Source organism: Folsomia candida, unplaced genomic scaffold (genome assembly GCF_002217175.1).
Source record: "Folsomia candida strain VU population unplaced genomic scaffold, ASM221717v1 Fcan01_Sc010, whole genome shotgun sequence".
NCBI classification, from domain to species: Eukaryota; Metazoa; Arthropoda; class Collembola; order Entomobryomorpha; family Isotomidae; genus Folsomia; species Folsomia candida.
Genome location: NW_019091202.1, coordinates 201,812 through 218,246, shown reverse-complemented (window position 1 = coordinate 218,246; position 16,435 = coordinate 201,812). Strand labels below are relative to the sequence as shown.

The 16,435-nt window shown below is 36.4% G+C and overlaps 1 protein-coding gene and 1 long non-coding RNA gene across 3 annotated transcripts; both read right to left on the bottom strand.

The window, feature by feature from the left end:
* Positions 1-1,471: 1,471 nt before the first annotated feature.
* Positions 1,472-4,820, bottom strand: LOC118436744. Of its 2 annotated transcripts, XR_004835677.1 has the most exons (8): positions 4,558-4,820; positions 4,066-4,165; positions 3,554-3,747; positions 3,370-3,430; positions 2,639-2,744; positions 2,389-2,478; positions 1,827-2,079; positions 1,472-1,759 (listed from the first exon to the last, which is right to left on the bottom strand). It is a non-coding gene; the product is annotated as an uncharacterized LOC118436744 (long non-coding RNA). The 2 variants fall into 2 exon arrangements; XR_004835676.1 differs by having other exon boundaries at positions 4,066-4,820.
* A 4,862-nt stretch (positions 4,821-9,682) lies between these two features.
* On the bottom strand, positions 9,683-11,908 carry LOC118436737. Its single transcript, XM_035855321.1, has 3 exons — positions 11,762-11,908; positions 10,947-11,440; positions 9,683-10,582 (listed from the first exon to the last, which is right to left on the bottom strand). Exons 1-3 carry the CDS (start codon positions 11,831-11,833, stop codon positions 9,889-9,891), a joined length of 1,260 nt encoding a protein of 419 aa, XP_035711214.1. The 5' UTR covers positions 11,834-11,908; the 3' UTR covers positions 9,683-9,888.
* Between the last annotated feature and the right edge of the window lie 4,527 nt (positions 11,909-16,435).

Below are 16,435 nucleotides of genomic sequence, written 5' to 3'. Positions count from 1 at the left end.
TTTAGAAATGGTCCAGAATTCATGTATATCTCACATATAAAATTGTGAAGCATAAATTTTTGCACAACACTCATGATCCTATCCATATTAGATTATACCATCTAAGGTAGTACACGTAACCTTATGAAAAATTAAAATTTCAAACCGTTTAAAAAATCGCGCCATAACTCAGAAACCATGACCGAATTCAAAAAAGTATGTCCTCTGAGGGTCATAAGTTGGACCCTCTCCTACATAATTTTCTTAAGGTCCAAGTCTCTAAAACGTAACGCTTTGGCTGTAGGTCCGCGAACAAATTGACACTTTTAATCACGAAAAATCACACAAATTCGAACTTTGCTCCAAACTGAAGCCTTAATCAAAAAAAAGTTTCAAACTAACGTTGTAGCTGAAGTACTTCTGGACATATTTGTAATTGCATGTATGTCTCTATCATGCACCCAACCCATTTGGGGTAGCTTTTAAGATTTTTGGCGCGAAAAAACGTATTAACGTTGATATCTTTGGTATGGTTCGAGATACTGTAATTCTGAGAAATGTCATTTTAAAGCTCGGTGAGATGTATCCAACGCCGCTTAGTTGAAACCTGTAGGTCAAAACGTTTCGCCATACGAGCGCCCGACATTCTCCATAAGAATTAGGAACAACATACTATATGTTTCTCATATAGCGCGAACTGCCTCACAATGCCCCACATTGCAAGACAGTTGCACTTCATGGGGAAAAAATAGAAAAACGTTCTCACCGCTGAGAGTGATTTAACTCTGGACAGCAGCGGGATCTCATTTTCCCCCAGTATCCAGTGCGGGATGTTGACCAGTCTCAGGAGGGGAGCTTGCGAGGTTGATAATAACAGATCTTGATGCCCTTTGGATATGTGATAGGGTCTCATGAGTGTACTAAAACCCTGAAGTGGTTTGACTCCATGGCCACATTTGCGCCCGCCACACCCACTCAAAAATGCCCAAAAAACGCTTCCACTCCAGTTTCCACTCACTCAAATCCACGTCAAAAATCCAATTTTACTCGGATTTTGAAATTTCTTTCATCATTACACTCCCAGATAGTTGCTTTCTTCAATCCAATATCAAACCCAATTTTTTCGAAATTTTTAGTATTTTTAAAATTTGAAATTCTGAATGAGGATTGTTGTAGTAATCAACAACTCAAATTACGCCTGCGAAATAATCATCAGCAAAATTGAGTTTGATATGGAATTGAAGAAAGCAACTATCTGGGAGCGTAATGGTGAAAGAAATTTCAAAATCCGAGTAAAATTGGATTTCTGGCGTGGATTTGAGTGAGTGAAAACTGGAGTGGAAGCGTTTTTTGGGCATTTTTGAGTGGGTGTGGCGGGCGCAAATGTGGCCATGGAGTCAAACCACTTCAGGGTTTTAGTACACTCATGAGACCCTATCACATATCCAAAGGGCATCGAGATCTGTTATTATCAACCTCGCAAGCTCCCCTCCTCAGATTGACGACATGCCGGAAAACCATTAACATTCGCGAAATCAAAGAACTAATCGATGGCAGCCGAATCGAAGTAACACAGTAACACGACCAGCTTCGCATTTTGACCGTTAAGCTGGTCAATTTTGGCGGGTTGTTTAAACCATCGGGGAGCCAGTCGCCCCAGTCTCTTTGCTCCATAATGGGATAATAATTTTCAGAATGCAGTAGCTTTAAATAAAATTTCAATGATTTCAAATTGACGCAGAATTCCACCAGCATTTTGATCACGCGGGAGTCCACATGTCTGGAAGTATCGTCGAGAATAATATCAATTTTCAGGATTGTAACAGATTTGAAAATGTCGATTGAACCTAATAATTCGCATTTTACGAGCAAAATATCTCTATCTTTCTGGTTCTCGGGTAGAGTGGATATTTGGACGTATTTTGGACACAATTCCGTAAAGTGGGCGAGGTCGACGGGATCCCTGAGTGCGGAGAGGTTAAGGTCGATCCGGTTTCGGGCGAGGAGATGGATCAGAGCTTCCCCTTCCCACGTGGAGTTGACGAGAGAGGCAGATTCCAAGTCGGGAGTGGGGAGGAACGCCATAATTCCAGAAATTATCTGGATAACATACCAATAAAAATATTCATTTAATAAATTCTAAATAATGTTGAGTAAGATTTGCGATGACAGAACTGATTGTGTGAAGTTTAGTCAAGAAGGTTGAGCGAAAATTCGGCAAAATTTTACACAACCAGGTCTGTCCACTAAACTGTTGCCAAATTTATTTAGAGTGAATTGCTCCCATAATTCGAGAAATTATCTGGATACAATTTTGTATGGTGTTCTTTTAACAATTTTTAGTTTGTAAAAAAGTTGTACCATACTATACATAAATACATACAAAAATGTTGCAAAGTACATAAATACCTCGGGCAAGTTTCCAATTAAATTAATTGATTCCTCTATAGAATTCTGCATTTCGGTGGGAACTTCAGTCTGGCTCATCGAGGAGTTACTCTTTCAGTTAGAAAATCAAAGGAAATTATTGGAATGATGTTTGTACTAAATTATAAGTTATAAGTGAACGGCGTCAATTTATTTATGTATGTAAGTGATTTTTTTAAAAGACATGCTACATTTGCACTATTCTAGCGGAGAACAAATTTAATCAATGAACCTTTTGTAGTATGTAAATTAACAGTATCAGGTCAACGGCTTTCACTTAGGATTAGTACTTGAGCGCAGTATGGTAGAGCAGCAGCGGTGGAAGACAACTTTTGTACCTTAAAATGAAACCCTTTTTTAACTTTTCGCCCTTTTTACCCAAAAATTAAGAAGGGTTCTTTTCCGAGCTAAATATACTTTGGGTAGAACAACAGGATAATTAACCCTCAGTAATAAGTTATAAACAAGCCCCCAAAAAAGGGAAATCTTAATAAGGCTGGGTGCAGCGATAAATATTAAATAAATTTTTCGTAACAGTATTTGCATGATGCAAATTGCATCACTACTTGAATAACAATGCAAAACTTTATTGTTTTTTAATGGTGTCAAGCTTTCGGTCTAGGTCTTCGTCATCAGGACGGGCTTAATTACATAATTATTAACAAATTACTGCAATTTAATTTATTGACCTAAAGATTTTGAATGAAGACAACAGGAAGTTCCTGTGAGGAATCCATATTCTGATCAATGAAAACTGATGTGCGAATAGATATAGTTTTGAGAGTGGTGATGCAAATGCTGTTCCGAAAAATTTATTTAATATTGATAGCTGCACCCAGCCTCACTAAGATTTCCTCTTTATTGGGGTTTGTTTATTTAATACCATAGGTGGGTAGGTTTTTATTAACTGAATTGATGCGGCCTTTAAAATTATAAGCATAATTTAAATTATTTAGTAATTACCGTGGATAAGGCCTATATTGTCATATACCCAGTACTCGCTCAATTGCTATTACAAGATTTCCTGGTAAATTAAAAGATTATAATATAAAAGATTATAATGTAAAAGATTAGAAATTATTAAATGCCAATCAGTTTCATGCTTTACAATTTTAATTGGAGTAATTTTAGTGAAATAAATACTTACAGTTTAGTTGGGAAAGAAGAAGATTCGTAAGAACAATCCGACAGCCGCTCTGGCAGCCAAAAATGTTTTCCAGATGCCTCCAAGAAACGTAATTGCCAAACCTTTACCTATAAAAGCGCCTCCCATGACAAATAGCAACGTCTTCACCTTGCTCATGCAATCAGACGAAAATGCTGCTCGTATTATTCGTCTATCTAAAATTATCACAGTTAAGAATTAAAAAATACCTCCTGCGGCCAGTGTAATTTTACACCCTAAATAAAAATAAATAAAATTTACGCAAGGTTGGGTAACAAAAGAGGATGACACGACCGAACGGTAAAATTTACCCCAGCGTTGGACAAATTTTCCACATTCTTGCGTACATTCCACCCAATTTTTGTTCCATCCTCTTTTTTACTACCTTAAGTACATTTTACCTATTTCTATTAAGAGCGTACGGAAGGAATAACTGACAACATCGTTGTTATACTTGGAAATTTTACGATTTTAGTATTAAAATCTGTAATTACCATTTCTTTGTGGCCCTTCCTGAGGCGCTAGCGCTGCCTCCCTTGCATTAAGGGCGGCTTCCCGTTCATCCAGTGACGCATTCCTTCCATCTAGCTCGATCTCTCTCACACGATTCATTAAAAAGTTTACAATCAATTAATTTTTTTTACAAACCACAATTTCGTTACCGCTACAAAAAAAATCCAGCCAATTTGACCCCCTCTCTCTTACTATACATAACCCGATAATCTACATATCTGTCGTCTCATATTTCCCGATAAATTTTCTATGTTAACTATGAACTAATCAATTTTCCCAGTCCCGAATCAATTTTATATTTTTTGCCTTCGCTAATGAATAAATAATTGTTTAGTCTAAGGACGGTTCCACTTTGTATACGTATTTTCCCTTGCATTATTTTGTACTTAAAACTGAGATTAAACCTCATTTATCTTTTGAAAAGTTTGATATTTTTCAATTCTTATGACCAATGCTAAAATATTTAGACTTACCGTCCATTTTCAACAATTTTCCGAACAAATCACTTAAAAAATTGGGCCGAGATCTTACAACTTAATATTATATGTAATAATACGTGTGCCAACCACGAGATAAATAATCCGACTGAAAGGTATAATTTATCTTCTTGTTACTCTGACTGAGCTACTAACCACGAGTCGGTAATCTAATTGAGATTTTGCAAATTATGCGACATTATCTCGTTCTCCGTCTCCCGTCTCCATGCAAATTCCTTTTCTCGTGTGGGAGCGTCCATAAATCACGTGATCGATTAGAGGGGGGGAGGGGTTCTGAAATTTGTCACTAATTATCACGGGGGGGGGGGGTAGATGGTCAGATGTCACGTGACATGAGTAAAGTTTTTTGCCAATAAATGTCATGAGAGTTTATATCGTGCGTGTGGTATGATACCACACGCACGTTATATAAATTTGATTTTTATTTTGCATATTTAGAAACTTGCTTCGACCTAAATTCTTATGTCTGACTGGCGTATTAAATAGTTATTTACACATGTTTGTAATGTAGCTCTAATTTGATTAATAATTTAAAAAATATTGTTATTCCGGACATGATTTAATTTGAGCATCATCTCGTGTCACGTGACCGGTGGGGGGGGTAGCGAAATTATCACCACCGGTCACCAAGGGGGGGGAGGGGGTCAAAATTGTCCGAAAATCGATCACGTGATTTATGGACGCTCCCTGTCCCAATCACTATACCAACCAGAAATCTCATTCATTCCAGCGACTCGACTTTACAAAATTAACACCAACTTGAATTCTTCTTCCTTTCAATATGTAACCGTGTCGGTGTATGTACTGTGCGTCATGAATTTGTACCCAAATCTTTATAAATTCAGAGGACGCTAGAAATGCTTTTATTTTTGCATATTGTCATCGAAAAGTGTTCCTTATGAGAAATCATGTGAAATCTTGCGAAACTTGGAAACTTTGAACAATACGAACGTTTCAAAAAATTTGAACAAATTTTGAAGCTTTGTGAGGGTGGATTTGGGTGGGGATAGAATTATAAATAAATGTCGGGATTTTAGCGATACGTAGTTTAACAAAGTCTCTAAGGGAAGCATAAGTACCAAAATTTTAACATAATATTGCATAAAATGTATTTGTAAGGAATTTTGGATGATTACACGAGCGGTTTTATGACAGTGGTAGCCAGGCAAGAAAATATACGTGCTCGTCATTCAACTAAACAAAATATTTCGCTTCTCTTCTGAGTAAGAATTAAATGATTCGACAAGCAGATCCGCCGACTATTTCAAAAGTACAAATACTCTATTGGATTATGTTCCCCACATGAAACGAATTAAAACTTAGCAATTTTTTCGGGCGCCAAAATTTCCTTTGGGGGGTTATGAGAATAATGGGAGATAAATGTGGTGCACATAGGGCACAGCATATCTATGAAATGGGTTGATGAAATTTCAAAAACAAAATTTTTTTACACTCTATGGATCAGTACCCCGATAGGTTTTTCGAACTGAGGTGGAATTCCGACTTTGAGGGGTTTTTCACAGCGACGCAAAATTGACTCAGAAATTAATTTTTCGCTATAACGAAAAAGTATGACGAAATGTTCATACATTAGCTTTTCACCAATTTTTACTACATTGCAAATTATTAGTAGTAGAATAAAGGTTAAATTACAAAGAAAGTCGAAATCGACATGCGTGACCTTTTTCGGGGATCGAAAGGTCACAATGTCAAAGGTCACATTACCCCATAAATGGGGTATCGTTGGAAAGGTATTGGCGAGGGGATTCAGAATATGTATACTTTGTGGGGTCTGAAACCACTCCCTGCAAGTCTAGAGGCCAAAGAACGAAAATCGGCAGTTGTCCAGAATTTAACACAGCAGTGGATTGGGAGCTAACACGGAAGCATGCATGGGAAAAACTCAAAAATATTCTTTTGGCTCTATGTTTGCAGGGAGTGGTTTCAGACCCCACAAAGTATACATATTCTGAATCCTCTCGCCAATACCTTTCCAACGATACCCCATTTATGTGGCTATGTGACCTTTGACATTGTGACCTTTCGATCCCCGAAAAAGGTCACGCAGGTCGATTTGCAATGTAGTAAAAATTGGTGAGAAGCTAATGTATGAACATTTCGTCATACTTTTTCGTTATAGCGAAAAATTAATTTCTGAGTCAATTTTGCGTCGCTGTGAAAAACCCCTCAAAGTCGGAATTCCACCTCAGTTAGAAAAACCTATCGGGGTACTGATCCAGAGAGTGTAACAAAATTTTGTTTTTGAAATTTCATCAACCCATTTCATAGATATGCTGTGCCCTATGTGCACCACATTTATCTCCCATTATTCTCATAACCCCCCCAAAGGAAATTTTGGCGCCCGAAAAAATGCTAAGTTTTAATTCGTTTCATGTGGGGAACATAATCCAATTAAGTATTTGTACTTTTGAAATAGTCGGCGGATCTGCTTGTCGAATCATTTAATTCTTACTCTTCTCCGACTCGATTCAATAACCTCATTTCAATAATCTCATTTACATCCTGTTACACACGTCGTACATGTCTCAATGATGAAGGATTTCTTAAAAGCAGCTAAATAAGAAATCCTTCACCGATTAATTAAATATTCATCTAGAATTATTATCTCAACCTTCATGGACCAGTCTGAGGTCAAACAAAATGACGGTGGACAGGTCAGAAATTTATAGCATGAAACACTGGCATATTTGCGTCCCTACTTTCCAATCTTCCAAATATTCAAATGACGACCTTGAAACATCTTATTCGCCGTGTGGTTTTTATAAAATGAAGATTTTCTTGTATTTAAAAATCCATAATTTTTATATTTACCAGTTATGCTTCTACGAGATTAAAATTTTGATTTTTTTCTTCCCCATACATAAAATAGACAAAATGAAATGTACATAAAACCGATTAAAACTAACAAGTAAAAACAAATTTTTCATACGGAAGAAAAACATAATTTTTTACTTAACTTGTTAACTTTGTAAACATAAAAATCATCGATTTGTAGATGAAATAAAATTTTGACTTTGTATATACGCTGAAAACAAAATATTGCCATGAAGGGGTATTATTTCGCCCCACTTTTTCAGTTGGTGTGAAATATGTACATACATACTCGTATGTAACTCTCAGATTTTGCAGCTTAACAATTCACGGTAACGGCCGCGTCGGGAAGGTCGTTAGATGTTACCAAAAAAAGCGAAGCAAACCGAATCGCTCAAATTGGGCCTAGGTTTGTTAGTAAATTAAATACAAACACATACAGTACCAAATTTCATTTGATCAACATTTGAAAAACAAATTTTGAGTAATTAGAAGTACGGGTACTTATGTGCACATACATATGTACATACATATCCGCCTTATTGATATTATATCGCCTATGGAATGGAAGGAGACTTAAAACATTCCACCTAAACTCTTAACTTCAGAAAAAGGTCAACTCATGTAAACATGTGAACACGAGATGTAACGGTTTATTTTAATTGTGTTTGTGCAAATTTTTCTGCAGTCGGGTTACCTCATGAGAAAGCACGCGGCTTATCTACATATGTCAAGCGAACATATATCATATTTTACATATCAAATATGTTAATTGTCAATTTGACCCTGCTATTTGTCACAATTCAAATGGAAACTACATTGACAAATGTGACATTTAGTGTCGCTTTTCCCCACCTATCTAGTTACATATCTTCGCCACAATAACTTTATTCTGGCGTATTTACATAGTTTTATTGATATTGCTGTTATCCAGCAATGAAATGGAAGTTTAGCACTTTTTCGAAAATTTTATGTATGTAAATACCTAAACCATCAGACATTTCTGTCATGTCAATATGTTAATGACATGTCATGACGGCACACATAAATAAATACAATATGATACTGATAAACAATACATTTTCATTTGTAAATTCATATGTACTAACCTTCCTCCAACCATTCTCTTGCCCTGACCAATTCTAGGGGTAGTGGAGCCTTAAATATCAATTTCAAAATTATAAATGTACATATCTAAGTATACACTTATCAGCAAATATATGTAATTTAATATAATAAATAACAAATTATTAGCATGATCACTGCGATCGTGTCCAGTGAAACAATAGGATTTTGGACAAATTTTGAAGTTCAACTAAACAGTTTGTGCGATTGTAAGAATTTAAAAAAATGAGATCAAAATTGACAAATTTGACGATTTTTACCAAACAAACTTCACTAAATATCGCCCATTTTGTCAATCTCAATTAAAAAAATAAATTTTGACCACTTCACAATCTCGTTGGTTGTATTGACTTGAACTTAATAATACAAAAATTTCAGCTAAATCCGATTGACAATATCTCATTTTTAGCTAAAAAAATACCTGATGAATAGCAAATAAGACTTCTTCCTCCGAAATGACGATGTGACAAACCATGTTGAATTTTGCAAAAACGTTCTTCAATATTTGTAGAAAAATGTATTTATTTTTTTGTGACGAAAGATGACAGTGAATATTTTTATGTAAGATACACCAAGTTTGATGACCCTGTTGAAAGTACGGATTGCTGTGGAGCTTAAATCCAAAAGGGTGAAAAGGGTTGGATCAAAAAACGTGGTGGTGCGAGCTATTTTCGGACAAAGAATGTATATTTATGTGCATTTTACCATTGTGGTGAGACCCCTTAAAAGCATATATGTACCTGCACGAAAAAAGTGCCCAAAAATATATCTCAACTTTAAATAACCTCTACAAATATGGGGACAATGCATGAAAAATAAAAATGCACATAATTCAGTTCCGTGGAAAATTGGAATTTTTCCAATTAATCGTGCCATTTTGTAATATTTTTATCACCAAGTTGGTTCATACATATTATAAGGTCAACGCCGACCAACTTCGCGGCGGCGGCGCCAATTTTGGGGATATATCGGCGCGGCGCGGCGTGTAAATGTTGAAGGAATAGGGAATTAGATTTATCGGCGGCGGCGGCACCTAAAATTATGGCGGCGCCGCGGCGTGAGGTCGGCGGCGTTGATCTCTGGCCCCAACTATTTTCCATTTTTAATATGAAAAAATAATGAATAAGGTTTAGAAAAGGACTCGTGAAATTATAACAATTTTATACCATTACATATGTACAAACGTATATCAATAAATACTATACTATACTATACTATACTACTATACTATACATATGTACAAACGTCCTTACAAATGGGTGACACATAATATCATTAAAATTTCTACACTATTACTCTTAAATTATATTAATCTATTCCACACTCAACTTCATCGTTTCCCAGAAATCTTTACAAATACCACTTCACTTTACAAATACCACAAATTCCCCTGGCCAAAAATGTTTTATACATAAAAACCCTGACCCCCTCTGGAGAACAGTTTTCCCCTCCCCATTCCCCCATCTCTGGGGTAATGGGAAGCTCCATCCGTACAATTAACCTCTCCAGGACGGGAAACTGTTTGGCATATACTAACTTTTCTGTAGCAAACTTTAGCGAAATGTCGCGAATCCAGCGTCCGTATTTTGCATACAGCTCGTCCTCGTCTTTCCTAATAATTTTTAAAAATTTCAAGTTTGGGAGGATCGGGACCCTTAAGTCTTCTTTACGATGATCCCGCCACGTGGGAAAGGCGAGAACGTATGAGATGCAGAGGTGTTCTAACTGCGGGGCCAGGATGTCGAGGAGGTTAGGTTGGTCGTCGGGGTTATCCCCGATTTGCGGGTTCACCTCGAGGCGGGTCACGTGGGAAAAATTCGCAACGTTTTTAACCGGACTGGGTGGTCCGTGGCGGTCATAATAATAAGCTCGGATCACGGCGAGAGACTCGAGTCTGCGCAGTGGGATGTCGTTCTCTTCCAGGACCCAGTCTGGCAGGTCGGACAGGGTAAGGCTGACAACGTGGCGGAAAACCATGAGAATTCGTAATATTAGAGAAGTAATGGGGTGCGGCCTTGTAAATTTTTCTAAGGCTGAGGAACACCTGTTCAAAAAAGAGTTTCCTCATTTAAAACTCATTCATATTTAAAAAATGTTCATTCATAACTAATATCTACTGATTACAGATTTGAAAATTGATATGTATTTAATCCTTATTCATTATTCATTTGTTACTCATTGCATACCAAATTCCTCTTATTTGCTGGATTTCTCAACAACCCGGCATGAATTTACTAAGCATGCCATGAAAAATTAATAATGAACAAAACTATTCATTCATTCTGCATGAGTATCAAATGAGTAAATATTTCGGCCAGGCCCAAATATATAAATAATTATTCTCCCCTTATACTAATGAATGATGAATGAATAATATTTAATAAATGAATGCGATCAGCTCAACACACATTTTAACCGTCAAATTCCTCAGTTTACCCGGAACCATTAGCTTATCGGGAAACAAATCCTTCCAGTCTTCTTCCGAGGCTAAATTTTCCCACTTAGGACGCGGAGCCAGGTGGAGTTTCAACGACTTTAAATTTAAAAATGATTCGAATAGTTTGGCCACGTGACACTCCACGTGCATGGAATTGTCCACGAGGAATTCAATTTCTAACGTTGTCACAGATTTAAAGTAATCGATGGAACGTAGTAATTCACATTTTGTGAGCAAAATATCTCTCTCCCGGTAGCAATCGTATAAAGTTAATATCTTCACGTGTTTGAGAGACAAGGCGGAAATGGATGCGAGGTCGGCGGGGTCGTTGACCGCGGAGAGGCGGAGGTCGATCGGACTCCGAGCGACGAGATGGATCAGAGCTTCCGCTTCCCACGTGGAGTTGACGAGGGAACAAGATTCCAATTCGGGAGCGGGGAAGAATGCCATAATTCGAGAAATTACCTAGATAACATAAAAATACTTGAATTCTATTTAGTCAATATAATAACGCACTCAAAATAAAATTGAGTAAAATTTGCCACCACAGTAACAGGTTGTGTAAAATTTACTCAAGGTTTAGCCACAATTCGGAAAAATTTTACACAACTCGTTACACAACTCGTCATAGAGTATGAGTAAATTGTTCCCAAATTCATTATGGCAACATTACTGCAGGGTAATTCCCGTTAATACAAGTGCCGGTAGGGCCAATTATGTACTCTGGTAGGTAATGATTTAATACCAGTTTTCTAAGAGTGCACTAAAATGGATTTAAATCAATACCTCGGGCAAGTTTGCAACTAAATTGAGTGATACTTGGGGACAAGTCTCCATTTCGATGATGACACGGCTCATCGACAAGGTACGAAAATTGCCCTTTTATTACTAAACAAATCTTACGAAAAAATCAATTTTGGAACGATGTTTTTAAAAAATATGCTACAAGCGGAGAACAAAGTGGTACAAAACTTTGCATCCCTTTTAAGAACAATGGAGAAAGGTTCTCTTCAGAGTTAAAAATACTTTTGGGAAAAAAACTTCACAATAAGTGTAAAGTTACCTGCATAAATCGTCACTTTATTTGTGGGGCAGAATACTGGAAACGGTACAGAAGAAGCTAAAAACTGGGCTTTACGTACATATATACATAGTTGAGTTCATTCTACCCTTCGGGTTTTTAACCTTTTAAGGAGTATGATTAACTACTTAAAGGAAAATCCATTCATTCATGGACGTTAGAAGTATTTACATACCTATATATTTTGTAGCTAGTGTGCCAAAGATGTAGTCCAATAGTTTTAACAAAACTTGAAAAACTGAAGGATCCCAAATTTAATATTGCATTAAATTCGAAAGGAGCCTAGAAAATGACAATTTTTGTGTTACAGAATTTAGGGATGGCCTCTCACATATGTCATTGTATTTCATAAAAAAGGTGGATAAATGCAGAATTTATTTGTCGCCTTATTAATATTGGTGACAAGTATACATACATATATTTAATTGTATCGTTTCAAATAACCCTCACTTCTGAACCGACCTATATTATATAGCTCATTTTTTATGCACGCATACGTCATTTATACTTTAAAATTGTTTTCAACTAGCGAATTACTCGTTTCATTAGCATCAACAACTTATTTATCAATATATTCTTCCACTCATTGAGGTAAGACGGTATACATAACTTTAGGTAAATAATAATTTAAATATTATTTTTCTGTACAAAGTTGCTTCCTCTCATATCTGAAGGACTTGTGCATATTGATTTTTTGCTGACTGATGTATGTATTTAGATACATACCTAAAATAGCAGCAAGTTTATTAAAATGTAGCAAAGAAAATAAAGCCAATCAATATTCCTCGAGGATATGTACATAATGCTCATTTACAATTTCTTTGCAGTCTAACGATAAGTTTTTTAAGCCAAACATGATAAATCAACTCGGACGATAAATTTATTCCTTTATTTTATGTATCGCTTATCCTTAAACCTTCAATTTCGCTAGACTAAAAGACACAATCTCATCGCACTATGTATTACTACAAATTCTTAAAAAAGTTTTAAATGTTTTAGGAAACGCGACAGTTTTAAGGAATTATCCCCTTAATCTCTACAATCATTTAAAAATACGTAAATTCATACAATTAGAATTCGAAACAAAACTAGTCTAAAAACAGAAAAATCATCGCAGGGAATACCTTACTCTTAGAAATCCAGTATTAGAAAAATACTAGTGGTTATTCATAGTTACATAACTCTACCAACATTTATTTGTACATAAGTAATAGGTTGGTGTTAGAATCAGTGGCAAATTTGAACGGATCGAGAAATTTTTAGTACCAAACGGTGACAATATTAATACCGAGAAATCAGTACCTCTCTTACCCTACCTAATTTCTAGCATTGTCCAAACATGGCTAAAACAACCCCATCCGTATCGAAAATCATCCCAAAAAATGCAAATGTCCATCAAGTCGACAGCAGTGTTTGGAAAGTGCTTGACAGCCTGCAGAAAGTTTTAGACAAGTTTTGGCAACTACCCGTTCAAATTAATGGACAAGAATTAAAAATAGTTTCGAACAGTAAAATGTCCGGGTATTTTTTTGCGGCCGGAAGTATGGCGTTCATATGGATTTTGACGGTCCTGCTTTGCTATAAAGTAATTCTTTTCTCGGATCCGGACTTCATCCCGCTGACCGCTGTAGTTTCCACGTTGATATTGTCCGACTGCGGCAGCGCCCTTGCAATTACGTACTCTCTGTTCGTTAACAGGAGCGACATTGATTTTGCCGTTCGAGCCGCGAAGTCAATCATGGATGATATTTCAGTTGGTGAGTTTCAATTTGGTTAAAGTGTGGGTACGTATTTACCAGAGCTGGGAACTAATCCAGATTGATCAATGTGTTTAAATGGTCAATCCCAAATCCCTTATCCCTCTATATTTAACATTGGGTAATCCGGATTAGTTCCCAGCTCTGGTACGTACATACGTACCTATTCATTTTCATTTTTACACTATTTAAATAATGTATAAGTCATTCATTCATCATTCAGTAGATAAATTCTCGAATCAGTGACAAATATTGTCAAAACATTTAATCAATGAATACTTCATAAATACTTGTTCATTTCATATGTATGAAGAATGAATGAAGGATTGTATTCACTATTCATTTTTCATGATATGCTTTAGATATGGGGTATATTATGTAAGAAGTTAATCTAATAGGGGAAAGTGAGATAAAATGAATACATATTTTTTTAAAATTTTGAATGAATAACTAATGAATATTTGTCACTTCAAACAGTTCAATCATACATAATATTTCCGGTTTCAGGTCGTCCCCGAAAAACATCACCCCTCGACATCCGGACCATCCTTGCCAATGGTGTTCTAAACTCGCTGCTAGCCTTCCCCTGCTTCGGATTTCTCGTCCCCTTCGTAAATGGCGAATGTGCCCCTTATTTCTACCTGTTTCGCTATTTCTCCCTCCCTTTTCCCATCTCGGAATGCATCTCTGCCCTGATTTACTTCCAACTCATGCTTCAAACCTCCTTCGTCACGGCCTTCTTCCTCCTGTACGTAATGATCTGTTTAGAATTTCTGAACCAAGGTTTAAGATGCATCGCACTTGGCGCCTCTTTTTGCGAACGAAACAGCAAGACAAGAAATTTAAACAATAAATTTAGCACATCAATCTGGACCAAATCAAAAGTGATTCCCTTTACATTCACAAAATCGCTAAAAATTCACCGAAAAATCTCCATAATTTTGCAGCTCTTGAACATAATTAGTTTATTTCCGGCCCCCGCCTTGATGGGGATCGTGCTCTGTTTAGGAGCAGTTTTTATTTATGGGACGATTTCTCTTTATCACGTGTTCAATAATCCGTTGCTATACCTAGTGGGCCCGATGATGCTGATCTCCATTTTTGTCGGATGTGCCGCAATTTTTCCGGAGTTGGTAAACATTAATTTGTATTCAGAAGAGTGGATAAGAACGAGCGGGAGGAAGTTGGTTTCGAAAGAGGGGAGGAGGGTTGTGAGGTCGATAAGACCGCTGAGAGTGATGTTGGGTGATTTTTATTTTTTTAAGAGATCATTGACTATTGATGTGCTGGGAATTGTGATGTATCACGGAGTCACGCTGGTTTTGGCCTTTAAATGAAATCGTGCATATTTATTAACCTATTTTCTTATAGAATATGTACACTCTTAGAAATATGGTTACGATTATAATCAGAAATTAAATGTACATGACTCTACCGCCCTGGTTATGAATTTTTCACCAACTGGTTATAAGTTTATTAGCTGTGGTGACAATCCAATACCAAGTCGGCGAAACTTTATAATTAGTCGGTAACAATTGTAACCACTCGATGACAAATTTATAACCACGGCGGTAAAGTCACATATCTATCTACGTTTACTTTTTGGTTATAATCGCAATCTCATTTCTAAGAGTGTATGTATGTAAGTACACAATTATGAGTGAATGCATGCATATTAATTTACTTATGTATGTACTAAACTATTGGGGCTAACAAGGGACACTCACGACCTGTCGTTTGAGTCCAGGGTACCCACTATGTTTTTTAGAATCTACTAGGACCCCAGGTGAAGGATTCATTCGTATTTCCGTGTAAAACTCATATTTGACGCCATGGCGTGGCGCCAAATTCGCCAAATTTGCATGTTTTTATTTTTGAAACCGCCATAACTTTTGAAATCCTGGACGGATTTTAAAAAAATTTGGCAAAAATCATGACAAGGAGTTCAACTTTCGTATTCCATGAAATTTTTTCCAAAATTATCACTTTTAACTTTTCGCAAAATTTCGTAATTTAGTTATAAATGGGGGTTCGTCGAAAAAATGCTAAAAATATTTCAAAAATTAGAAATTTTTTATTTTTATTTTTTTCTCAAAAATTTCGACTTTTGTGATCATTATAAGCATAAAATTTTGAAAATCCGACATAAACTGCTAAAGTTATGGGGGTTTGAAACTGGTCGAAAATGCAAATTTTGAAGTTTGGCGCCACGCCATGGCGCCAAATATGAGTTTTACACGGAAATATGAATGAATCCTTCACCTGGGGTCCTAGTAGATTCTAAAAAACATAGTGGGTACCCTGGACTCAAACGACAGGTCGTGAGTGTCCCTTGTAAGCCCAGTCTGAAAAAGATGGGTGACACGATGACGTGATCTATAAATTTATGTACCAGAGACACTCTAAATAAAAATGACGTAACATATGGAAGATTCCTCACAGTTATATAAGCACCATTCCATGTGCAAATAACCTTTGCACTTGTATTTATCTATGTACTTAACCTAAGGTTAAGTTAAGTTAGGCAATTCATTATTTAACTCCACAAATCATACCATTGATAAGGATTTACTTACGTACTTATCAATATAAAAAAACGAATAAATACCTCCACTTGTGCAT